This window comes from Pseudophryne corroboree, chromosome 5, assembly GCF_028390025.1.
Source record: "Pseudophryne corroboree isolate aPseCor3 chromosome 5, aPseCor3.hap2, whole genome shotgun sequence".
Taxonomy (NCBI): Eukaryota; Metazoa; Chordata; class Amphibia; order Anura; family Myobatrachidae; genus Pseudophryne; species Pseudophryne corroboree.
Genome location: NC_086448.1, coordinates 731,050,589 through 731,076,334, shown reverse-complemented (window position 1 = coordinate 731,076,334; position 25,746 = coordinate 731,050,589). Strand labels below are relative to the sequence as shown.

The 25,746-nt window shown below is 46.6% G+C and overlaps 1 protein-coding gene across 4 annotated transcripts in view; it reads left to right on the top strand.

The window, feature by feature from the left end:
* The window catches only part of RMDN1 (regulator of microtubule dynamics 1), a 233,823-nt gene that overhangs the window by 146,857 nt on the left and 61,220 nt on the right, over positions 1-25,746 (top strand). For 2 of the 4 annotated variants that reach the window (XM_063924062.1, XM_063924059.1), the window contains exon 2: positions 8,312-8,505. In XM_063924062.1, the coding sequence (XP_063780132.1) occupies positions 8,404-8,505 (102 nt within the window). In that variant the 5' untranslated portion in view covers positions 8,312-8,403. Of the gene's footprint in view, positions 1-8,299; positions 8,506-21,190; positions 21,402-25,746 lie in introns of all 4 variants that reach the window. The other 2 variants (XM_063924061.1, XM_063924063.1) reach the window with 2 other exon arrangements.

The window sequence follows — 25,746 nt, the reverse complement described above, 5'->3', positions numbered from 1 at the left end:
AAATACGTTGCAACAGGTGGTCGATTAGGTGCAGGTCCTGACTCGACAATTTAATGATTTGTCCATTAAAATGCACACCTCCCAGGCCGCTGGCGGAGCTCCCGCAGCAGCAGCACCTTCAGGGGTTAAGGAGCCGAAAGTAAATCTCCCGGATCGTTTTTCTGGAGATCGCTCGCAGTTCTTTTGTTTCAAGGAGAGCTGCAAGCTATACTTCCGGCTTAGGCCTCAGTCTTCTGGGTCGGAGATTCAGCGGGTGGGCATAGTGATTTCCTTGCTACAAGGAGACCCACAGGTCTGGGCATATGGGTTGCAGCCTGACTGTCCGTCGCTTAAAAGTGTTGATGCTTTTTTTACGGCACTGGGCATGTTGTATGATGAACCTGACAAGACGGCCTCAGCCGAGGCTCAGATTTCGATCCTTAAGCAAGGGCGAAGGCCAGTTGAGGTTTACTGTACGGAGTTTCGGAGGTTGGCCCATGATACCCAGTGGAATGACCCAGCCCTGAGACACCAGTACCGAAGAGGTCTTTCTAACCAGATAAAGGACCAACTGGTACAATATCCCTTGCCTGATCGCTTGGATCAGCTCATGCAGTTATCCATCCGGATGGATAGACGGCTGAGAGAGCGTAGGCTTGAAAGGGAGACTGAGGTTTCCTTCTTTCCCAAGGTAACCTCAGACTCTGAGGAATTTTCCGAGGAGCCTATGCAGATTGGGGCTACCCGCCTCTCCTCGCCTGAGAAGACGCGGATGAGACAGCAGGGGTTGTGTTTGTACTGTGGGAATAAAGGTCATGTGGTAGTATCATGCCCAGAAAAACCGGAAAACTTCAGGGCCTGAGGGTGATGGGAAATATCCTGTCAGGCCAGAAGTCAGAATTTCCCAAGAAGACTTTTATCATTCCGGTGACCTTGAAGATCCTCGGTCAAACTGTCAAGACTGAGGCCTTTGTGGACAGTGGGGCCGACGGGGTTTTTATGGACCGCCAATTCGCCCTGAAACACTCTGTTCCCTTAGTACCCTTGGCATCGGAAATTGAGATTTGTGTGTTAAACGGGGAACCATTATCCCAAGGTAAAATTACCTCTTGCACTAGCCAGATTTCATTGTTTATTGGAGCCACACACTCTGAAAAATTGTCCTTTTATGTGACTGTCTGTACTTTTGCCCCATTGGTGTTAGGATTACCCTGGTTAAGGGCCCACAATCCTCAATTTGACTGGGTCTCTGGGGAGATTCTTAGTTGGGGTACTGATTGTTTCAGGAGTTGCTTGAGCCTTCCAGTCAGGCTCTCGCAGCTAAGTTTGCCAGGATTGCCAGGGTGTTATGCAGATTTTGCGGACGTGTTCTCCAAAAAAGTTGCAGAGGTACTACCTCCCCATCGCCCCTATGACTGTGCCATTGATTTGTTGCCAAATGCTAAGCTTCCCAAGAGCAGGTTGTACTCCCTGTCACGTCCTGAGACTCAGGCTATGGCAGAGTACATTCAGGAGAACTTGGCTAAGGGATTTATCAGACCTTCACAGTCTCCAGTTGGGTCGGGGTTCTTCTTTGTGGGTAAAAAGGACGGTTCGTTGTGACCCTGCATCGACTTCAGGGAATTGAACCGTATCACGATTAAAAACTCATACCCACTGCCTCTCATTTCGGTCTTGTTTGACCAGCTTCGTACTGCCACCATTTTTTCTAAGATTGACCTACGCACCGTACAATCTAATCCGAATAAGAGAGGGGGATGAATGGAAGACTACCTTTAATACCCACTCAGGGCATTATGAATATTTGGTGATGCCTTTTGGGCTCTGTAATGCCCCGGCAGTCTTCCAGGATTTCATGAATGATGTGCTCAGGGAATATTTGGATAGATTCTTAGTTGTATACTTAGATGACATCCTAATCTTCTCCCATTCCCTGGAGGAACATCGGAAGCATGTACGCTTAGTCCTCCAGAAACTCAGAGACCACCGGCTTGGGGCGAAGCTGGAGAAGTGCGAATTTGAAGTTCAGCAAATCGCATTTCTAGGATATATTATCTCCCCAGAAGGTTTCCAAATGCAGGGTTCCAAGGTACAGGCAGTCCTGGATTGGGTGCAGCCCACTAGTTTGAAGGCGCTTCAGCGTTTCCTGGGCTTTGCGAATTTTTATAGACGATTTATCGCTGGATTTTCGCCTATAGTGGCGCCCTTGGCGGCACTCACTAAGAAAGGGGCGGATGTTGCTCACTGGTCTTGTGAGGCTAAAGCGGCTTTTGCCCGTCTCAAAAGGGCATTTGTATCGGCCAAGGTGCTGCGACACCCAGATCCAGAGCGTCCTTTTGTGGTGGAGGTGGATGCCTCTGAGATGGGTATTGGGGCAGTGCTTTCTCAGATGGGAGTGTCTGATAATCGCCTTCATCCCTGTGCTTACTTTTCCCGTAAATTTTCGCCTGCCGAGATGAATTATGACGTGGGTAACCGGGAATTGTTGGCTATTAAGGATGCACTCGAGGAGTGGAGACACTGGCTTGAGGGGGCTAAGTTTGTGGTCTCAATTCTCACCGACCATAAGAATCTGGCATATTTAGAGTCAGCGAAGCGTCTCAATGCCAGGCAGGCACGATGGGCTTTGTTTTTTGCTCGCTTTAATTTTTTGATAACATATCGCCCTGGGTCAAAAAACATCAAGGCTGATGCGCTCTCGCAGAGTTTTGCTCCAATCCAGGAGACCACCGAGGAGCCGTTGCCCATTGTGTCCCCATCATGTATTAAAGTGGGCATTACCCAGGACCTCTTATCATTAGTCCTTAGAGCACAGGAGCAGGCTCCTCCAGACCTTCCGGTAGGTCTTTTGTTTGTGCCTCCTAGGTTAAGACAGCGAGTGTTCCTGGAATTCCATGCCAAGAAGTCGGCAGGTCACCCGGGTATTGCCAGAACTCGGGAGTTGCTATCTAGGGCGGTGTGGTGGCCCTCGGTGGCTAAGGATGTGGATCAGTGGGTTCGGGCATGTGACATCTGTGCCCGAAATAAGACTCCTAGAGGGGTTCCTGTTGGCCCATTACATCCACTCTCTATCCCATCTAAGCCATGGACCCACATTTCAATGGATTTTGTGGTGGACTTGCCCAAATCCTCGGGGATGACAGCCATCTGGGTTGTCGCTGACAGGTTTTCGAAGATGGCGCACTTCGTTCCACTGGTTGGGCTGCCATCGGCCAGACGCCTGTCTGAATTATTTATGCTGCATGTTGTGCGTCTCCACGGGTTGCCACTTGATGTGGTCTCTGACCGCGGATCCCAGTTTGTGGCCAAATTCTGGAGGGCATTTTGTTCCGATCTCCAGATTTCTGTCAGCTTGTCGTCAGGCTACCATCCGCAGTCTAATGGGCAGACTGAAAGGGTGAACCAGTCCCTGGAGCAGTTCCTCAGGTGTTATGTCTCCAAGTGTCAGACTGACTGGGTTGCTCATCTGTCCATGGCGGAGTTTGCCTATAACAACGCGGCTCACTCTGCTACAGGGATCTCTCCCTTCCTTTGTGTGTATGGGCATCATCCTAAGGCCAATTCTTTTGACCCCCTGGACTCCACGCCTGGTGGTTCCTCTGTGGTTTCGGTCCTTAGAGGTATTTGGCGGAAAGTGAAGAAAGCCCTTGTGTCTGTGTCATTAGTGACCAAAAGGGTTTTTGATAAGCGGAAAAGACCCTGCAGCTTCAAATTAGGAGACTTCGTCTGGTTGTCTACCAAGAATTTGAAGTTGAGACAGCCATCTCATAAGTTAGGCCCCCGGTTCATCGGCCCTTATAAGATCACCAGGGTTATCAATCCGGTGGCATTTCAGTTAGATCTGCCCCGTTCTTTGGGTATCAATAAAACATTTCATTCTTTTAAAACGGGCGATTAGTAATCCTTCTTCCAGTGGAAAACTTTCCCCTCTTCTGATACGTGGCCAGAGGGAGTTTGTTGTTGAAAGGATTCTTGACTCCAAGATGGTTCGGGGTCGGCTGTCATTTTTGGTGCACTGGAAGGGGTATGGCCCGGAGGAGCGGTCATGGGTGCGCAGTTGTGATCTTCATGCCCCCAGACTGATACGCTCTTTCTTCTCGCAGTTTCCCGATAAACCCGGTGGTAGGGGTTCTTTGACCCCTCGTCAGAGGGGGGGTACTGTTAGGGTCTCCTGCCCTGTGCTGCCACGTCGTCATGGCAACCGGGAGACAAGTGCTAGCGGAGTAACCTGAGCGCAGCTGATACTCCGGTTTGGGTCTTTTGCTGTGCAGTGGTTACAGGCTCTGTGCACGGCAGGGGATCCGGTGCTGGTTTTTGTGCTCAGTCTGTGAGGTCTGAGTGGGGCGTGGACAGCACCTGCTTTATAAGGCCTCTTCTCAGGTTAAGCAGATGCTGCTGAATCTTTGTTGGTTAGTCAGTTCCTGAAAGTTAGCCAGTACTGTGTAGCTTTGTATTTGTTGTTGCTTACTGCAAATAGGCCTGGGGATTTGGTACTACACTCTGCCAATCCAGACCTAGCAGTAAGACTGGAGTCAGTCGTTTAGCTTGCTGGGGTTCTTTTACTACTCTGTGAACTTAGCAAGTTTGCGGCTGTATTCTAAGACTTGCCTGCCTAAATCCTGTCTCACTGTGCAAGGTGTCAGGTGTCAGTTTAGTGGCAGTAAGCTGAACCTGTGCACTGCAAGTGAGAATTAGGATTGTGGAGACTCTCCTTGTGTCTATCATTCCATCTCTGACCAAGGAGTTTACTGCCACACCCGTTGGTAACCCTTTAGGGTTTTGCTGTTGCCCTTAGCAACAGCATTTCGGGTTCTCTACGTATTAAAACACAACATCTTGCTTTTCCCATCTGAGCATTACTAATACTAGGGAGACACCCAGTTCCTTAGCCTCTGGGCTTCTCTGTTCACTTTGTGTGTATTTTGTTACCCTATCACCTTCTGTTTACGTAATGTCATATTCCCCAGTCTGTCTGTGAGTTCATTTGTTTTGCATACCTATCCGTTCAGACACCAGTACATTCCTGCAGGCACTGGTGTGCATAACAGTTCAAACACCAGTACATTCTTGCAGGCACTGGAGTGCATAACAGTTCTGACACCAGTACATTCCTGCAGGCACTGGTGTGCATAACACTAACATCAATAGACCATACTGTATCTGTAACTTGTTCGTTTGCATCTGTATATGCTGTATTATTTGCATCTGTACTGTATATACTGTTATAGACTTTATGACATACTGTAGCACATGGGTCTTCAACCTGCGACCCTCCAGCTGCTGTGGAACTACATATCCCAGCATGCCCTACCTCAGTTTTAGCATACCTTAATAGCAAAACTATGGCAGGGCATGCTGGGATGTGTAGTTTCACAGCAGCTGGAGGGCCACAGGATGAAGACCCACGCTGTAGCATAATGTAGCATAATGAGACGCACCAGTAAAGTAGTTCTTACGCTGTAGTTCAGTATTGTATTTTAATGAAGACCACATGCATGCGCATTGGTGATTTTAAAAAGCGACATCTGGTGGATGATCTTAGGTAATACACTCAAAGGTAATGCCAAACGCTCTGTGCGCCTCCCTTCCCTTCAACTAGGCGCGCCTCCTTGCGCCCAGGCACGCTGAGTATGCCTGATCACGACTAACGCCTCCATCAGCCAAGATAACGGAGGACTCATCTGTAATAATATCTTTAATAAATATTCTTACTACTGAGGACCTATCACTAATATCATTGTAACCATGCAAATGCTAATATAATTATAAATGACTGGAACTTAGTCGCCTTCAGCCCATCAGATATGGCCACCTGTTGTCATCATCATCATCATCAATTTGTATTTTGCACCAAGATTCGAGATCCCACTAGGCAGGGGTGTTTTAACAGAGGAGGGGGCCCGTGTGTACCTCCGGATCACCCCGCTCCTCTGTACGTCGCAGTAGTCTCTGGCAGTGTTCTGGAGTCTACTGCTCATGCACAGATCTCTGGAAACATGTCGTCCGCCATATTCCGGAGACCAATTTGGCTAGTGCACATGCGCGGCGGCCATTTTGGTGGCAGCACCCGATGTTGGATTCCGGAAAGGTAAGTATTAAAACTGGGTGCATTGCACCCATTATAGAAACGCCACTGCCACAAGGGATCCACCTCCATAGAGGAGCTTGTGCATCTATTTATTGCTCAGCATGTGACACATTTTGGTAACACTATGCCTATGATAACTTGTGATGATAATTTAATTGTATTTTCACCACACACTAGCTGTTGTTATTATTATTATTATTGATAATATGCATTTGCTTGATTAACCAAATAAAGTTTTTCACTGTGTCTCAATAACCTCAGGGGTATTTTTATTCATCTGCTGCGTTCTTTATTTCACATTTTTTCTAATATGTTTTTCTTTTTTATTTGTCTGATGTTTCACGTAACTTCACTGTAGTTATACCTCTTTAACTGTTGCGTTCTTTATTTGAACTTATTTAGCTTTTGTTATTTGACCCGTCGGACTTTATGCCATTAATTAGGTCTTACATCTTTATATGTATGTTGTTTATATCTTAATAAAAATAAATAGTACGTACAGTAGTATATTTTCCAGAAGGGAACATTTCAAATTGATGTTTGAAGTAATGTGTCCTCCTCATCATACCTATCTGAGCTGCTGGTTTATTTTATGTCTCCTGTGGCCCAGATTTATCAAGCCTTGGAGGGTGATAAATAGCACGGTGATAAAATACCAGCCAACCAGCTCCTGTCATATTTCAAACACAGCCTGTAACATGGCAGTTAGGAGATGATTGGTTGGTACTTTATCACCATGTTATTTATCACTCTCAAAGGCTTGATAAATCGATGCTATAATGTCCTTAGTGGTTTATCATATTATCTGATTTTTCAGTTACTTACACAGTATCATTTAATGGCGTTATTTTAAGCTATGTATATGCTCTACTTATTGCCTGTATAATGTATGTTCATGCATATGTATCAATAAAACATTTTTTTAAACAATAACAAAATTTGTAGTACGATGAAAGGGTCTATGGAGATTTAAACTAGGACTTAGCTGCACACTTATCTTATCCACAGTATGGGCTACAAATTACTAGTAAGGGGAGGGGATGGAGAGAGGACAGGAAAGGGGAAGGGATGATGGTCCTGGAGATGAAGTGTAGATTGCATAGAGGACGGGAATAGTGAAGTGTAGAGAGGATAAGGGAGGGGAATAGTGAAGTATAGAGAAGATAAGGGAGGGGAATCATGAAGTATAGAGAGGATAAGGGAGGGGAATCATGAAGTATAGAGAGGCTAAGGGAGGGGATTCATGAAGTGTAGAGAGGATAAGGGAGGGGGAATAGTGAAGTATAGAGAGGATAAGGGAGGGGAATCATGAAGTATAGAGAGGCTAAGGGAGGGGATTCATGAAGTATAGAGAGGATAAGGGAGGGGAATCATGAAGTGTAGAGAGGATAAGGGAGGGGGAATAGTGAAGTGTAGAGAGGATAAGGGAGGGGAATCATGGAGTGTACATAGGATAAGGGAGGGGGAATAGTGAAGTGTAGAGAGGATAAGGGAGGGGAATAGTGAAGTATAGAGAGGATAAGGGAGGGGAATCATGAAGTATAGAGAGGATAAGGGAGGGGAATCATGAAGTATAGAGAGGATAAGGGAGGGGAATCATGAAGTATAGAGAGGCTAAGGGAGGGGAATCATGAAGTATAGAGAGGCTAAGGGAGGGGAATCATGAAGTATAGAGAGGATAAGGGAGGGGAATCATGAAGTGTAGAGAGGATAAGGGAGGGGGAATAGTGAAGTGTAGAGAGGATAAGGTAGGGGAATCATGGAGTGTACATAGGATAAGGGAGGGGGAATAGTGAAGTGTAGAGAGGATAAGGGAGGGGAATAGTGAAGTATAGAGAGGATAAGGGAGGGGAATCATGAAGTATAGAGAGGATAAGGGAGGGGAATCATGAAGTATAGAGAGGCTAAGGGAGGGGAATCATGAAGTATAGAGAGGCTAAGGGAGGGGAATCATGAAGTATAGAGAGGATAAGGGAGGGGAATCATGAAGTGTAGAGAGGATAAGGGAGGGGGAATAGTGAAGTGTAGAGAGGATAAGGGAGGGGAATCATGGAGTGTACATAGGATAAGGGAGGGGGTGGAGTTGACTGTATGCAGCAGTCTCTCAGCTTATTTGCACACTGAAAGAACAAGGGACATAACTCAGGGAACTAAGTTTCGTTAGCTTTCATGTTATTATAAGTACTGTATATAATTTTAAGTACAGTACGTACCGCAGTTTTTTTTATATAGAATTTATTACAGGGAAACTTCCAGGAAAAGTTGAGATTTTAGACAAAGAAAAACCAGCTGGAGTCCAGAAAGTCTGGGATTTGGACGTGGAAACAGTGATCAGTATGTCTTTGGTGGCGCGGAGCATAGGCTGGTTACAGAGCATCCCTCACAGACCTATCGTCTGGATACGGAGCAGGAGCTATGCCCGTGCTGTGCCTGCTCATGTAAGTGTGAGTGGTTATACACCTGTGATATAATGTGTTTATTATAATATAGTTTTATGATATAATATTATATAATAATATAGTATATGGAATTCCCCTGCATGTCTCTCTCCTTCTGATGGTTGTACATGGAGCACCTGTCACTGCTCTCCCAGCCAGGTACCCTGCAGCCTCCTGTATCTGCACTCCTGTTCTTATAACACACCTTATTATATGTACTATTGAGTGATTGCAATATGCTTCAAGTGTATTAGTCTGTAGAATTGCTATTAACTGAAAACTTTAATATGACTATCGCCCTATCAGTGTAAAAGATGTCAGTTATCAGGTATAAAAGATATGCATTATTGAATATTAAACATGTGTGTAAAATTGTAGTACATGGGATCACGGTGGAGTAGTGTGCAGGAGGGGGGACATTTATATAATTACTTTGGGGTCTATTCATGAAGCAGTGAAAAGTGTGGAGAAGTGAGCCAGTAGAGAAGTTGCTCATGGCAACCAATCAGCTGTTCTGTATAATTTGATAGTATGCAAATTATAAATGTTACACCAATGCTGATTGGTTGCCATGGGCAACTTCTCCACTGGCTTACTTTTCCACCCTTTTCACTGCTTCATGAATAGACCTGTTGATCTGGCAGTATAAAAAGCTTCTTTATTTTTACAAAAATACTGTATATTGCTAATACTGTAGATTACTTTTAAAGAAATTGAAAATGAATATTGTATCACTTTTACCATCGGTTGTAATAATGTTTAAAATAGAAGCTGTAAATAGCTCCTGCTAGCACACGGATGTAGAGTATTTATACAGTGTATACCTGCAGGCATGCAACATATGTAAGGGGTATATTTACTGAGCACTGTATTTTCAAAACTCTTGGCTTTTGCATATTTCGTCTGCCAGATTTACAAAGGCAATAATATTTAATGCAAAACAAGCCTGGTTTTGTATGTACTTTCATTGCTTTTTTAAATATGGCAAAATCTGCAAAAATCGTGGTTTTTGTAAATTCCATTGCTTAGAAAATATACTAGTTGTGTAGCATGTACTGTGTTTTCCCCACTGCAGCATATTCATATAATGGGTTCAGTATGAATTACCGATGGCCTGGATGCTAGCCGTCAGTATACTGACAGCGGCATCCCGGCAGTATGTCGGCAGCGGGGCGAGCGCTAGAAAGACTCAGCAGCAAATCTCCTGTGTCAACATTGGGCCGACATCAAACATCTACTCAGGATGTCTGGAAATGCAACACTGTGAAGATCCAAACACATCAGAGATTTGCGTAAATACCGCCACAACATAAATCTTTAAATCAGTCCCAGTATGTTCATAAGCAAACGGAAGACATGGAAATCATTAGACTCTCATACACAAAGCAATACAATGATGATGCCCAAAGGAGTTTTCCTTGTAAAATATAATTTTTTTAAATTCCCTCCCGACTACACACAACTACAGTATTTATGTACTTCACAGGGTCCTGGCATTCACATATAGGGCCTAATTCAGATCTGATCGCAGCAAATTTGTTAGCTAATAGGCAAAACCATGTGCACTGCAGGGGGGGCAGATACAGCGGTGCAACTGTGCAGGTACGGGTGGGTACGGCGTACCCTTAAGAATTTATCCATGAGTCCGCCATACCCACGCCGACGGGCCGCCGCTCCCTCCTTCCCTCCCTTTGCTGCTGACCGCTGCTGATGTGACGGGAGGAGAGCGCACCCTGCGCCTCTCCTGCCCCTCAGTGTCTTCGTTCAATTCAGCGCCACCAGTGAGTCAATCAGAGCTGGACCGCAAGCTTTGAATGGGTCATGGATCGGCGCTGAATTGAACGAAGACCCGTACCCGCCGGAGACTGAGGGGCAGGAGAAGCGCACACTGCGCTCTCCTCCCCTCACACACACACAGGACAGCAGCAGCAGTGAGCAGCAGGGGAAGGGGGGGGGGTGGCATGTATACCTGGCACAGGGAGCATATCTGGCACTGGTGGCATATCTGGCACTGGGGGGACATGTGTATCTGGCACTGGGGGCATATCTGACACTGAGGGCATATCTGGCACTGGGAGACATGTGTATCTGGCACTGGGGCATATCTGGCACTGTGGGGGCATTTCTGTATCTGGCACTGGGGGGCAATGTATATCTGACACAGTGGGGGCATTTGTGTATCTGGCACTGTGAGGCAATGTATATCTGGCACTCTGGGGGCATTTGTGTATCTGGCACTGTGGGGCAATGTGTATCTGGCACTGTGGGGCAATGTGTATCTGGCACTGTGGGGCAATGTGTATCTGGCACTATTGGGGTCATATGTGTCTGCCCCTCCCCCCATATGTGTACCACGCCCCCTTTTCATTGGCCACGCCCCATGTGGCATTTTGCCACACCCATTTTTTGGCACACAGTACCTGCAAGACATTTTTTCTACTTGCACCACTGGGCAGATATAACATTTGCAGAGAGAGTTAGTTGTGGTGGGTTATATTGTTTCTGTGCAGTGTAAATAGTACTGGCTCCTTTATTTTTACACTGCAATTTAGATTTCAAATTTTAACATACCCCACCCAAATCCTACTCTCTCTGCACATGTTACATCTGCCCCACCTGCACTGCACATGGTTTTGCCTATTGGCTAACAAATTTGCTGCTGCGATCAGATCTGAATTACCCCCATAATTGTGACCACAGCAGATCACACCCAAAGTATTGTCTGATTGAAAGCTGTTATTGGGAAGGGAAGAAATGAACTTGTTTCCTTTTAAAGTTCAAAATACCCGTAGTTCCAAACTTACTTAAAGCTGAAGAACCTGCCTATTCAGTTGTACTCCATGCAAACAATCATACAAGATTACCATATTGAACACCATCAGGGGCTGACTATCAACTTTCAGCATGGGGGGCAAACAGAAGTAAGTGTTCCCCATGTTTCCTACCAGCAATCTGCACAGAAAAGTAGCATGACAAAAATCTTGCAGGTGTGGTTTATCTAAAGTGGGTGTGGTATAAAAAGTGGGTGTAGTATATAAAGTGAGTGTGGTTTAAATAGCCATTGAACTATATAAAAAATTGTTATGCCATAGAGATATAAACAAATACATGACCTTCCAACCCCATTTGACAAAGCACGCTCTTCTAGTGACTCTACTCAATGCATAGACGATAATAGTGACCTCTATACAACAATAGATTTTAACTCAGACCCAGATATGACTGCTCCTCCTCACTCATTCAGAATCGGAGTCCAGATTTCACGGAGGTCAGTATTAAATATCATACCCCAAATATGCCCACCCCCTAGGCATTGCACACCATACAATATTGTGGTAATTTGATTGTTCACCGTGGCGTAACTACCGGTATCCGGACTCTGGGTCGACACCACTTAGGTCAACACCCATTAGGTTGACACCCATTGGTCGACAGTGAATAGGTTGACACTAGAAATAGGTCGACACAACCATTAGGTCAACATGAACAAGGTCGACATGCAAAAAGGTCGACATGAGTTTTTCCCAATTTTTTTCTTTTTTTTAACTTTTTCATACTTTACGATCCCGGTGGACTAGGATTGGGAATGGTAACCTGTGCTGAGCGCAGCGATAGCGGAGTGAGGCACCTTGCCTGAAGCATGGCGAGCAAATGCAAGGGGACACGGTGCACTAATTGGGGTTCCCGGTCACTTTATGAAGAAAACGACACCAAAAAACATGAACAACTTATGTTGACCTTTTTTCAGGTCTACCTAATGTATGTGTCGACCTATTTCTAGTGTCTACCTAGCCACTGTCGGCTAATAGGTGTCAACCTATACAATGTCGACCCTGAGTACCATACCCATAACTACCACACATGAGGACATGCACTGAGACTGGAGGGAGGCAGGTTCAGGGGAAATTTGAGGAAAAATTACTTCACAGAAAGGGTAGTGGACAAGTGGAATAGCCTCCCATCAGAGGTGGTAGAAGCTAAGACAGTAGCAAAGTAAACATGCATGGGATAGACATAAGGATATCCTTACAAAGAAATAATGATCAAATAAGGTTTGAGATAAAAATATGGTAAAAAAGGGGCAGACTAGATGGGCCAAATGGTTCTTATTTGCCGTCAAATTCTATGTTTCTTATGTACTGTAAGTCTTTTACACTTTTTTTGTTTCTAATGTTTCTGTTTATGTACTTTGTAAGGCGCTGTGGAACCCAGGGCCGTCTCTTCATATGGGCTCAATGGGCTCTTTCCCAAGGGCCCCAGGAGTATAAGGGCCCTAGTCTGATAGCTGAGGGTCCCCTCTTTCCAGGGCTACCAGATTTTTGAAAATCGGCCTTGGGGAACCGGAGATATCCAACGTGAAAGCAGTGGTCCCCATCCGAGCCTGTTAATTGCTCTTCCCAGCCAGATATCTCAGGTTCTGCCTTACATAGAGTTTTTCTGAGGGTATATTCCAAAAGTTGAGACTATCCCCTTTTGCTGGACACTGTCAGCTTGTCTCTACTGTGCCCAGTACCAGAGATATCAGCCTTCCAGCAGCTGGTCCCTGCTCCAGCTCCACACGCCTGGTATACAGTTTTATATATTCATTGGAGGATTGCTCTGGCTCCTGACCTCTGATCCCCAAGTCCCTAGAACCTTCTGAAAGGTGGGACTCTCTAGAGTTTTATCCCATTCAAAGCTAAGAAATATATTTTCAGGAACTTGAGATATCTGCAGTCAAGCAAGCTGCCCTCCCACCAGAAAATGATGAATATTAAGCCCACTCCATTAGCCACCCCTCCCCAGCGTATTAAACACCCCCTACCACCCCGGAAGTCATGTACCAGAGCGCCGTCATTCAGCCCAATGCCCCCTTCTACAGTGTAGTGTTCTCCCTCCCACCCCATCTGTGCAGTAAAGGAGCAATTAGCAGAAATTACTGCTCCAGGTCCTACATGCTGAGAGGAAGATAGAACACTCCCTACCGCCCGCGGGACATCAAAGCTGCCGCTGATAGCACACCCCACCCCTACCGCTGGAGGATGGGTAGGGGGCCCAATGCATTGCTGTGCCCAGGGGCCTACACTGCCGTTAAGACGGCCCTGGTGGAACCCTTATGTCGCCACATACATAAAGGATAATAGTATGGCAGACAGCATGCTTTTATGAGCTTATGACTGGCTTTCCTCTCCGGTGATACTAGAGATGCTTGTGTTGGGCCTGATGCAGGGTTGCACATACACCTGTTATGTGTTTTTGCGCTACCCATGGCCTGGAACTGAGGCTACCCAAGTACAGGCGATGGAGAGTCAGGCGCATCTCCATTTGCAAGTTTGAAGGTGTAACAGGGTGTTCTCACGTAGGCAAAGTTCATGGAGGGCGTGTCGATGCAACTGCAGGCTGTGCGGATGCTGGAAATACAAACACGGATAGTTTGCGGCAAGTATAGTGTGGTGCACCGAAAACGAGATGCAAACCAATCCTATGGATATGGGTGGGCAGACCGCAGATGTGTGTACAGCAGCATACAGGGAATATACACATTGTGTTCTGTGCATGCCATGTGCGAGTAATGATGGATAATTTGTGTTCAACTCTGCATTTTCCGCAATTAAATAATGCCTCAAATAAGGTGATATGTTTCTATGATACTTCAAAACCACAATTAACGATTAGTTAACTAAAAAGTCTCTGGTGATTCACAACCCATTACATTGTCCCAACGTTCCAGCTTCACCCTGGACATTGGAACTGTGTAAGCAGAGCCCTTCACCGGTTCACCCCTTGTGTGATCTATTGACCTGTATAGACTTCAGTGATAACAAAAGATAAGCCCCGGGTATAGTACAGGTTGAGTATCCCTTATCCAAAATGCTTGGGACCAGAGGCATTTTGGATATCGGATTTTTATGTGTTTTGGAATAATTGCATACCATAATGAGATATCATGGTGATGGGACCTAAATCTAAGCACAGAATGCATTTATGTTACATATACACCTTATACACACAGCCTGAAGGTCATTTTAGTCAATATTTTTTAAACCTTTGTACATTAAACAAAGTGTGTGTACATTCACACCATTCATTTATGTTTCATATATACCTTATACACACAGCCTGAAGGTCATTTAATACAATATTTGTAATAACTTTGTGTATTAAACAAAGTTTGTGTACATTGAGTCATCAAAAAACAAAGGTTTCACTATCTCAGTCTCACTCAAAAAAGTCTGTATTTCGGAATATTCCGTATTTCGGAATATTTGGATATGGGATACTCAACCTGTAGTATTAATCAGCACTAACATCTGCTAATGTATAACCAATAAGCATGACGGTGCACTGACATTAAGGTGACATCTTCATTTGTTTTTATAATGTGATACAAATGTTGGTCCAGTACATGTTTTGCATTTATTAGGATTGGTGTGAAACCCTATGATCCTTTTTGCAGGATTAGTGGCTACTGACAACTTCGATAGCAGGAGCAGCCAAACTATTTTTCTCAGCTCCATGAATAGACTCCACAGCCTGTAAAGTTAACTTAGGAGGTGACTGGTTTGTACTTTATCTCTCTCTTTAAGCATTGATGCATATGCCCCTAGGAGAGATAATCTATTCCCCTTTCACACTAAAAACACGAGTTCAACATAGGTTATTGAACATGGTTTCAAGCCATGTCACAACTGCTTGAAACCGTGTTTACCAGAGGCGGTTCCTACCTTTTTTGGTCAGAGATGAGAGAGCCGGCCCCAGATACCTGGGTCCCGTTCCTTTCGCAATGGATATGGCAGGCACCGGGACCACATATGCGCACAAGCGGTGGCTTGATTGTGTATGCCCAAATAGCTGGCTTCTATGGACTGCATCGGCTGCAGCCCATAGAAGCCAGGTAGGGCTGACAATCAGGCAGAGATTGACTTCCTACAGGAAGACAGCTCTCTGCTAATCGCAGCCGGGTCTGGCAGTCCCAGAGGGAGGAAACACATTCCAATGGGACAGCCTGTCTAGCGGGTGACTGGCAGGTAGGACTTCCAATAGGAAGTCACTGCCAGTCACAGTGAAGCCGCTAAGCCAGTGCAATCACACAGACTGTAACTGGCTCAGCTGAGCTCACTGAAGTTGCAGATTTTACTGGGGGTATGTAAAATCAGCCACTGCAGGCTGAATCTGGGTTATTACTATAGCCAGATCTGACTCTCTGCTACTTTTAGCGTGCCCCGGGTTTGATAACCCTGGCCGTGCTTTCGCACTGCAGACTACATGGGTTGGTCACGGATTCGACCCTGGTTGTGACCTGGGTCTAATTCCCATGGCACCATACCTAGATAGTCACTTTCACACCAAAGGCGAGATGTACTAAAATGAAAATGTGGCCAAAAATCCAAACACTGACGATTTCTGAATTGGGCCACATTTCCCATATGTACCAAGCACTAGAATACAATGCATTCCGGAGCTTGGAGCCAGTGGATAACACCATCCCTCCCCACACCCCTGGCAGCTGCCGCTTCACTGTGATCATGCGCAGAAGGGCTCCCGGGTCCTTAACCCGGAAGTACTTCGATTGCAAAGGACAGCTTTTATCAGGAAAGCTGTCCTTTGCGATATTAATCACATTTCTTATTACACACCAACAGTTTTTACACGAGTATGTACCCGATAAGAGGTGAGATGTACCATATTGCGGATGCGATGCTTAGTACATCCCGCTGTAAGTCAGGAACTGGGTTGCCCTGGCAATATCAGAGGGGGATACTAGAAAGGTTGTTAATCTGCACAAGATATAATATGTTTTATTTGGTCTTATGAGGGGGATACTAGAAAGGTTGGGGAGGGGGATACTAGAAAGGTTGGGGGGATACTAGAAAGGTTGTTAATCTGCACAAGATATAATAATATGTTTTATTTGGTCTTATGATTTCATAGTACCAACATCAAGCCTCAATGAAAAATTGGTTCAGCAATAGGTTGGTGGTGCTCCCGGAAGATAGTTAAATGAACTATAAAGAATAGAGTGTGACCCTTTCTAAGGAAGAAAGGAGCCAAAAAGAACTATGGCCCTCATTCCGAGTTGTTCGCTCGCAAGGCGAATGTAGCAGAGTTACACACGCTAAGCCGCCGCCTACTGGGAGTGAATCTTAGCTTCTTAAAATTGCGACCGACGTACGCGCAATATTGCGATTACAAACGAGTTAGCAGTTTCAGAGTAGCTCCAGACTTACTCTGCCTGTGCGATCATTTCAGTGCTTGTCGTTCCTGGTTGACGTCACAAACACACCCAGCGTTCGCCCAGGCACTCCCACCGTTTCCCCGGCCACTCCTGCGTTTTTTCCGGAAACGGTAGCGTTTTCAGCCACACGCCCCTGAAACGCCGTGTATCCGCCCAGTAACACCCATTTCCTGTCAATCACATTACGATCGCCGGAGCGAAGAAAAAGCCGTGAGTAAAAATACTTTCTTCATAGTAAAGTTACTTGGCGCAGTCGCAGTGCGAACATTGCGCATGCGTACTAAGCGGATTTTCACTGCGATGCGATGAAAAATACCGAGCGAACAACTCGGAATGAGGGCCTATGTGTCTTTTCCAGGGCACTCTTGAAAAATAATATTGTTATGAAAATTTGAATTTATTAAAATATCACTTTTATTGGTATACACTAAAAAAGATTGGGGGAGAGGAAGGGAACAGACAAAAATATTTATATATATGTATTTATATATGCACAAATGCTTAGATCCTAGGCGATAGTATATTAGTAAGCGAAAACATGCAATTCATAAAACGTCCTCATAATCAGTCAGCCTTTTAATAGGAAATTAATTAAAGGAATTGTTTGCTCACGTTGGCTCAGTTTGATTCCAATGGTGTCTATGCTGGGAATAGTGGGGGTCATTCCGAGTTGTTCGCTCGGTAAATTTCTTCGCATCGCAGCGATTTTCCGCTTAGTGCGCATGCACAATGTCCGCACTGCGACTGCGCCAAGTAAATTTGCTATGCAGTTAGGAATTTTACTCACGGTTTTTTCTTCGTTCTGGTGATCGTAATGTGATTGACAGGAAGTGGGTGTTTCTGGGCGGAAACTGGCCGTTTTATGGGTGTGTGCGAAAAAACGCTACAGTTTCTGGGAAAAACGTGGGAGTGGCTGGAGAAACGGAGGAGTGTCTGGGCGAACGCTGGGTGTGTTTGTGACGTCAAACCAGGAACGACAAGCACTAACTGATCGCAGATGCCGAGTAAGTCTCGAGTTACTCAGAAACTGCACAGAGATGTCTTATCGCAATATTGCGAATCTTTCGTTCGCAATTTTGATAAGCTAAGATTCACTCCCAGTAGGCGGCGGCTTAGCGTGTGCAAAGCTGCTAAAAGCAGCTTGCGAGCGAACAACTCGGAATGACCCCCAGTGTCTGGAAGGGATGGGCTGTTTCCTTGGTGGAGGTGCTTAGGAGGAGGACTCTGGGCTAGCACATTTGAAAGGCAGGTGGTCTCTGGGCTGGCACATATGGTGGTGATTCTGGGATAGTACATAAGATTTTATCAGCAAAGTACCTTTACCTAATTGCTGGAAGGGAAACTATGAACAAATTTGTGTCCCTCACGGCAAAGTAATTTTCTGAATATGACACTCCAAGAAAATAGTTTGGACACCTCTCTTATGAAGGAAAAGCAGAAAGACTTCACTACTCATCTCTTACCAATTCACTTCCCAATTTTACCCCCAACCCTTAAGACTGCAAGCTCTCTTGAGCAGGGCCCTCAACCGTCTTGGTTCCCACCCTGGTCTATCCTTGTCCACAATGTGCTTGCACTCACAGTCAGTGACTCTGATCCCTTCTGTTTGTCCCTTGCAGGGCACAGAGTCACTCATACCCCTTTTCCACTAGCTCAAAAAACACGGGTAAATGCACGGGGGCGCGCATTTACCCGTGTTTTTGGCAAGTGGAAAAGGGTAAACCCGGATCAAGTGACCCGTGAATCCTACCCGGCTATTTACCTGGGTAGGACACGGGAATGATCCGGGTAGGGTGTAGTGTAAACGGGAGCCGTGTCGATGCGACACGGCTCCCGTTTACACTGTATGGATGGGCAGCGCTGGGAGATCATGTGATCTCCCTGCGCCGCCCCTGCCGTGTAGCTAGAAGCGTCACCAACCCGGCATATGCCGGGTTGTGACTGCTAATGGGAAAGGGACCGAGCACGGGTCGCAGCAGGGGGCAGCTCCCGTGTCAGGCTCCCGGCTGCGACCCGTGCTCGTAGGTGTAAAAGGGGTATGAGTGCTGCCTGCTGTTAATAACTGTATCCTCATTTTATGTATAATTACTCCATCTCCATCTGTAGCATTGCAGACACTAATAACAATATAAATATAAATAATAATAATCATAAGTCAGATTTCTCTTACGTCCTAGAGGATGCTGGGGTCCACATTAGTACCATGGGGTATAGACGGGTCCCTTGGGAGCCATGGGCACTTTAAGAGTTTAATAGTGTGGGCTGGCTCCTCCCTCTATGCCCCTTCTACCAGACTCGGTTTAGAAAATGTGCCCGGTGGAGCCGGTCACAGCTAGGGGAGCTCCTAGGAGTTCTTTTTTTTTTTTTTTTTTTTTAAAGAGTTAGGCTCTTCGTGGGACTTAGGGGGGGGGGGGGGGGAGTAGGATCCAACCCTAGAGGTTAATGGCTCCTATCTCCGCTGACAGGACACTGAGCTCCTGAGGGTGATGATCGCAAGGCCCTGAGGCAACCACTCACTCCCACAGCACTGCCGCCACCCCCTAACAGAGCCAGAAGGTCCAGGTGGTAAGTATGATGCCAGTGGCCTGAAAAGCTGGTCACCGGCGAGAATGGCGGCACAAGGATGGAGCACAGCACTGTAAGGCTGTGCTCCGGAGGGCTCAGAGGTACGGATGTGCGGCACTGTGAGGGGCGCCCTGGGCCAGCGCAATACCCTAACCACTGGTCACTATAGCTATCAGGGACTCTGTACTGCTGCTAGCTACCTTTTTTCTCAGGCTAGTATAATCTCATGAAGTGCGGGAAGACGCGCCATTACAGGGGGCGGAGCTTCTCCTCAGAGCAGATTCAGCACTCACCAGCGCCATTTTCTCCCTGCAGACTACAGCTCAGAGACGTTGACAGGGAGCGCTAACCCTCCACATAACTCCAGCTATCCTGTGCGGTACCAGGGGGTTATAGAAGGGGGGGGGGGGAGTGTTTATTCACGTTTAAATTACTGTGTAGTCTAGTAAGGGTACTCAGTCAGCGCCAGGCTTTTATTATATAACTGCCTACTGGGGCGCTGTGTGTGCTGCCTCCTTCACTCTGTGTCTCTCTGAAAGTACTTTGGGGAAACTGTGTCTAACATTTTCGTGTGTGTGTGTTCCGAGTTGATCGCTCGCTAGCAGTTTTTAGCAGCCATGCATACGCTATGCCGCCGCCCACTGGGGAGTGTATTTTAGCTTAGCAGAAGTGCGAACGCCTGTGCAGCAGAGCGCCTGTAAAAACATTCTGTGCAAAACAAGACCAGCCCTGTAGTTAATCTTCGTGTGCGTTGATTCTAACGTTGGAGGGTTGGCTTTTGACGTCACACACCCGCCCAGCCATACCTGCGTTTTCCCTGGCACGCATGCGTTTTTCCAAACACTCCCTGAAAACAGTCAGTTGACACCCAGAAACGCCCACTTCATGTCAATCACTCTGCGGCCATCAGTGCGACTTAATTTTTCGCTAGAGTCTGTGCAAAATCACATTGTTTGTTGTACCCGCACGTCACGCGTGCGCATTGTGGCCCATACGCATGCGCAGAAATACAGATTTTTAGCCTGATCGCTATGCTGGGAAAATTGGCAGCGAGCGATCAACTCGGAATGACCCCCTCTGTGCCTTGTGTTGCAGAGTATGTATCTTCAACAGAAGAGTCTATTCCATGTACTCAGGAATGCAATAGCAATATACTGTCTCAGCCTTCTGAATCTGAACCCCAGTGGGTGGCTTATATTAAGGGAATGATATCCCAGATTTCATCTAGGATAGCTCATAATGAGACTGAAACGCAGGTTTAATAAAATCTGTAGAGGTTTTGTCGTATTCTGCTCCCACTACCTCATCAAAATCCCCCGGTACATGCCCAAAAAAGCATGCGCTTGCCCAGATAATGCAAGTCGATGCGGATACCGAATCTGATACGGGGGACGGTGACAGGTGCAACTCATGATTGAGGCTATTAGGGACGTTTTACACATTACTGATAAGGTACCTGAGCAGGTTGAGGAGGCTTACTTTACAGACAACAAGGAAGCCTCCCTTACCTTCCCTGCGTCTAAGGAATTAAACGCATTGTTTGAAAAGTCCTGGGAAAACCCAGGGAAAAAATTCCAAATCCCTAAAAGGGTTCTCATTGCTTTTCCTTTCCCTGAAGAGGATAGGAAAAAGTGTGAAAACCCCCCTATAGCAGACGCTTCTGTATCTAGAATGTCTAAGAAGGTGGTTTTACCTGTCCCTGGGTCTACCGCTTTGAAAAAACCGGCAGACCGTAAGATTGAGACTACGCTCAAATCAATATACACTGCTTCAGACATGGCATTAAGGCCCACCATTGCCTGTGCATGGATTTCTAAAGCCATAGTAAAGTGGTCAGGCACATTACTAGAGGATTAAGATTCTATGGATAGAAGTGACATTGAAATGTTTTTACGTCACATACAGGTTTCTTCAGGTTTCATGGTTGAGGCCATGAAGGACCTTGGTCATCTGAATGCAAGGACATCTTCCATGGCGGTCTCGGCACGCAGGGGACTCTGGCTACGCCTATGGTCTGCGGATGCGGAATCCAAGTAAAGTGTGGAGAACCTACCCTTCACAGGTCAGGCTCTATTTGGGGAAGCATTGGATGCGTGGAGTTCCACAGCTACCACGGGTAAGTCAACCTTTCTTCCCTCAGCCATCCAGTCGACGAGAAAATCCTTTCCTACGTCTGCAATGCAGTCCTTTCGGACCGCAAAAGTTAAAAAGTCCTAAAGCCCTTTCATTTTCTTCAGAGGGGGTTGGAGTAAATCCAGAAAACCTACACCTAATGTTTCCCAGGAACAGAATCCTTGTTCTGCTTCCTCCAAATCCTCAGCATGACGGTGGACCTCCCAGCCTGGATATCGGGCAGATGGGAGCTCGTCTAAGGAATTTCAGTCGGGTCTGGGCGTCTTCAGGCTTGGAACCCTGGGTGCAAGATATTGTATCCCAGGGGTACAGACTGGAGTTTCAAGAACTCTCACCTCACAGATTCTTCAAATCAGGCTTACCAGCTTTGCTGACAGAAACGGCTATCCTATAGGAAGCCATTCAAAAATTACAAAGGGCAAATGTCATTGTTCCAGTTCCACCTCATCTGGAAAACAGGGGTTACTATTCAAACCTATTTGTGGTTCCGAAACCGAACGGTTCAGTCAGACCAATATTGAACCTGAAATCTTTAAACCCTTTGAGGGAATTCAAGCTCAAAATGGATCTCAGGTCTGGAGGAGGGGGAATTCCTGGTATCCCTAGATATCAAGGATGCTTACCTCCACATCCGATTTGGCCACCACACCAGGCATATCTCAGATTTGCACTGTTGGACTGTCACTATCAGTTCCAGGCACTGCTATTTGGCCTCTCCACGGCACCGAGGGTGTTCACCAAAGTAATGGCAGAAATGATGCTACTACTCCGCAAGCAGGGAGTGAACATAGGGGGTCATTCCGAGTTGATCGCTCGCTAGCAGTTTTTAGCAGTCGTGCAAACGCTAAGCCGCCACCCTCTGGGAGTGTATTTTAGCTTAGCAGAAGTGCGAACGAAAGGATCGCAGAGCGACTACAAAAAAAATTATGCAGTTTTAGAGTAGCTCCAGACATACTCAGTGTTTGCAATCACTTCAGACCATTCAGTTCCGGATTTGACGTCACAAACATGCCCTGCGTTCGGCCAGCCATTCATGCATTTTTCCTGGCACGCCTGCATTTTTTCGAACACTCCCTAAAACCGGTCAGTTGACACCCAAAAACGCCCCTCTCCCGTCAATCACTTTTCGGCTGCCATTGCGACTGAAAAGCGTCGCTAGACATTGTGTAAAAATACATTGCCTGTTGTGAAAGTACGTCACGCATGCACAATGCGCCGCAGACGCATGCGCAGAAGTGCCGCTTTTTCACTTAATCACTAGCGATCAACTCGGAATGACCTCCATAGTTCCATATCTGGACGATCTGCTGATAAAAGCATCTTCCAGGGAAAAGTTGTTGCAGAACATTGCTCTCACAACTCGACTACTCCGGGATCATGGATAGATCCTGAATCTTCCAAAGTCACATATGGAGCTGACAAGGAGATTGTCTTTCCTAGACACGGAAGTGCAGAGGGTGTTTCTACCGGTGGAGAAAGCGTTGGTGATCCAATCAATGGTACGGGATGTCTTGAAGCTTGCCCGGGTATCGGTTCATCAGTGCATTCGCCTTCTGGGGAAGATGGTTGCCTCCTACGAGGCTCTACAGTATGGAAGATATCATGCACGGTCCTTCCAACTGGATCTCCTAGACAAGTGGTTGGGATATCACCTGCACATGCACCAGAGGATACTGTACGTCTGTCGCCGAAAGCCAAGATTTCACTCGTATGGTAGCTACAAATGCCTCACCTTCTCAAGGGCTGCAGGTTCGGTATTCAGAACTGGATCCTTCTAACCACGGATGCAAGTCTCAGAGATTGGGGCGCGGTCACCCAAGGGGAAAACTTCCAAGGAAAGTGGTCAAGTCTGGAATCCATCCTTCCGATAAACATTCTGGAACTAAGAGCCGTGTACAACGGCCTTCTACAGGCGGCACATCTTCTACAAGATCAGGCCATTCAGGTGCAGTCGGACAATGTAACGACGGTGGCCTACATAAACCGACAAGGCGGAACGAAGAGCAGAGCTGCAATGTCAGAGGTTACGAAGATCCTCCTCTGGGCAGAAAGGCACGCGATGGCACTGTCGGCGAACTTCATTCCGGGTGTGGACAACTGGGAAGCGAACTTCCTCAGCAGACACGATCTCCATCCAGGAGAGTGGGGCCTCCATCCTGAGGTGTTCACAGAGGTGACAAGTCTTTGGCGCGTACCTCAAATCGACATGATGGCCTCCCACCTCAACAAGAAGCTTTGCAGGTACTGTTTCAGGTCAAGAGACCCACAGGCAGTGGCGGTGGGCGCACTGGTGACTTTGTGGATCTTCCAGTCTGTGTATGTGTTCCCTCCACTTCCGCTCATCCCAAGGATTCTCAAACTTGTAAAAAGAACAAGAGTTCAGGCGATCCTCATTGCTCCGGACTGGCCAAGAAGGGCTTGGTACGCGGATCTTCTGGAGTTACTGCTGGAAGATTCGAGACCTCTTCCTCTTCGAGAGGACCTTCTGCAACAGGGGCCGTTCACTTATCAAGACTTACCACGGCTATGTTTGACGGCATGGAGTTTGAATGCCAGATCTTAGCTCGGAAAGGCATTCCGATCAAAGTTATTCCTACCCTGATCCAGGCTAGGAAGGGAGTAACGTCTAAACATTACCATCGCATTTGGAAAAAGTATGTCACACGCCATAGGCGGCGTTCACCGCGCTTACCCCTGCATGCCTGCTGGTCTGTGTTGCGGCCTCCGCCTTCGGTGGTCCACGGGCTCCGGCGTCTGGCCGGCGCGGCTACCGGCAGTTCCCCGGGGCAGGGGCACCGCCATGACACCCGACATCACATGGGCGGGGAGCAGGTGACGTAATCAGACTGTTCTGCCAATCCAGCGGAGGCGCGAGATTCAAAGTCAGACGCCGGGCAGAGCCTCGGCGCCTGAGTATCGTCTTTTCCCCTGACGTGGATGCCAGTGCTCTTGTTCCCGACGTATCTCTCTGCAGTCGTACCCCAGTGTCTACGGCACTTCCAGGTGCCAGTTGCTGCACAGTTCAGCGTATACTGCGGCTGGTGTGTTTCTCTGCAATCCAGTCACCAGTGCTTTTTGGAGTCAGCGTGTGCAGTGTCTCTAATCACCGCTCTCAAGTTCTACAAATCATCAGTGTCTTTAATCACCACTCTCAAGTTCTACAAACCATCAGTGTCTCTAATCACCGCTCTCAAGTTCTACAAATCATCAGTGTCTTTAATCACCGCTCTCAAGTCATACAAATCATCAGTTTCTTTAACCACCGCTCCCAAGTTTTGCAAGTTGCCAGTGTCTTTAACCACCGCTCTCAAGTTCTACAAATCATCAGTGTCTTTAATCACCGCTCTCAAGTCATACAAATCATCAGTGTCTTTAACCACCGCTCCCAAGTTTTGCAAGTTGCCAGTGTCTTTAACCACCGCTCTCAAGTTATACAAATCATCAGTGTCTCTAATCACCGCTCTCAAGTTCTACAAATCATCAGTGTCTTTAATCACCGCTCCCAAGTTTTGCAATTTGCCAGTGTCTTTAACCACCGCTCTCAAGTTCTACAAATCATCAGTGTCTTTAATCACCGCTCTCAAGTCATACAAATCATCAGTGTCTTTAACCACCGTTCTCAAGTTCTACAAATCATCAGTGTCTTTAACCACCGTTCTCAAGTTCTACAAATCATCAGTGTCTTTAACCACCGCTCTCAAGTTTTATAAATCATCAGTGTCTTTAGTCACCGCTCTCAAGTCATACAAATCATCAGTGTCTTTAACCACCGCTCACAAGTGTTTCAAATCGTCAGAGTCTTTAACCACCGTTCACCAGTTCTTCAAATCACCAGTATCTTTAAAAACATCACTTACAAGTTCTTCAGTCATTATTATCTTGTACCAACACTCACAAGTACTTCTTTCCCTGGAATCCTTAGCATTGCTTACAAGTTCTCCTATAGGCCTGGACATTTCCCCATACGTTCCTTCTCTGCCATGTGACATTGTGTTGCTCTCTTCCTGCATTAAAGTTCTTTAATATTTTCACCAAGCTTTACTGTCAGTCCTGTATGAGGAAGACCTATATCAAGCCATCCCTGTTCCGATCCAACTGTGGTTCCTCTCCTCTACCATCGGGAGAACCCCCGAGTTCACAACACCCCCAACCTTGGTCAGTGACAGTATACTCAGGCCTCATGGACCCGGGGGATCGGAGCCCAGAGGCAAGTACCATCCAGGACTTGATTTCTCGAGTACAAATTCAGGAAGCATGCATGCATTATCTTCAGGAATTGTCTGGCCGGCTGGATCAAATTCAGACTTCTCTGGCTGCAGTAGTACCGG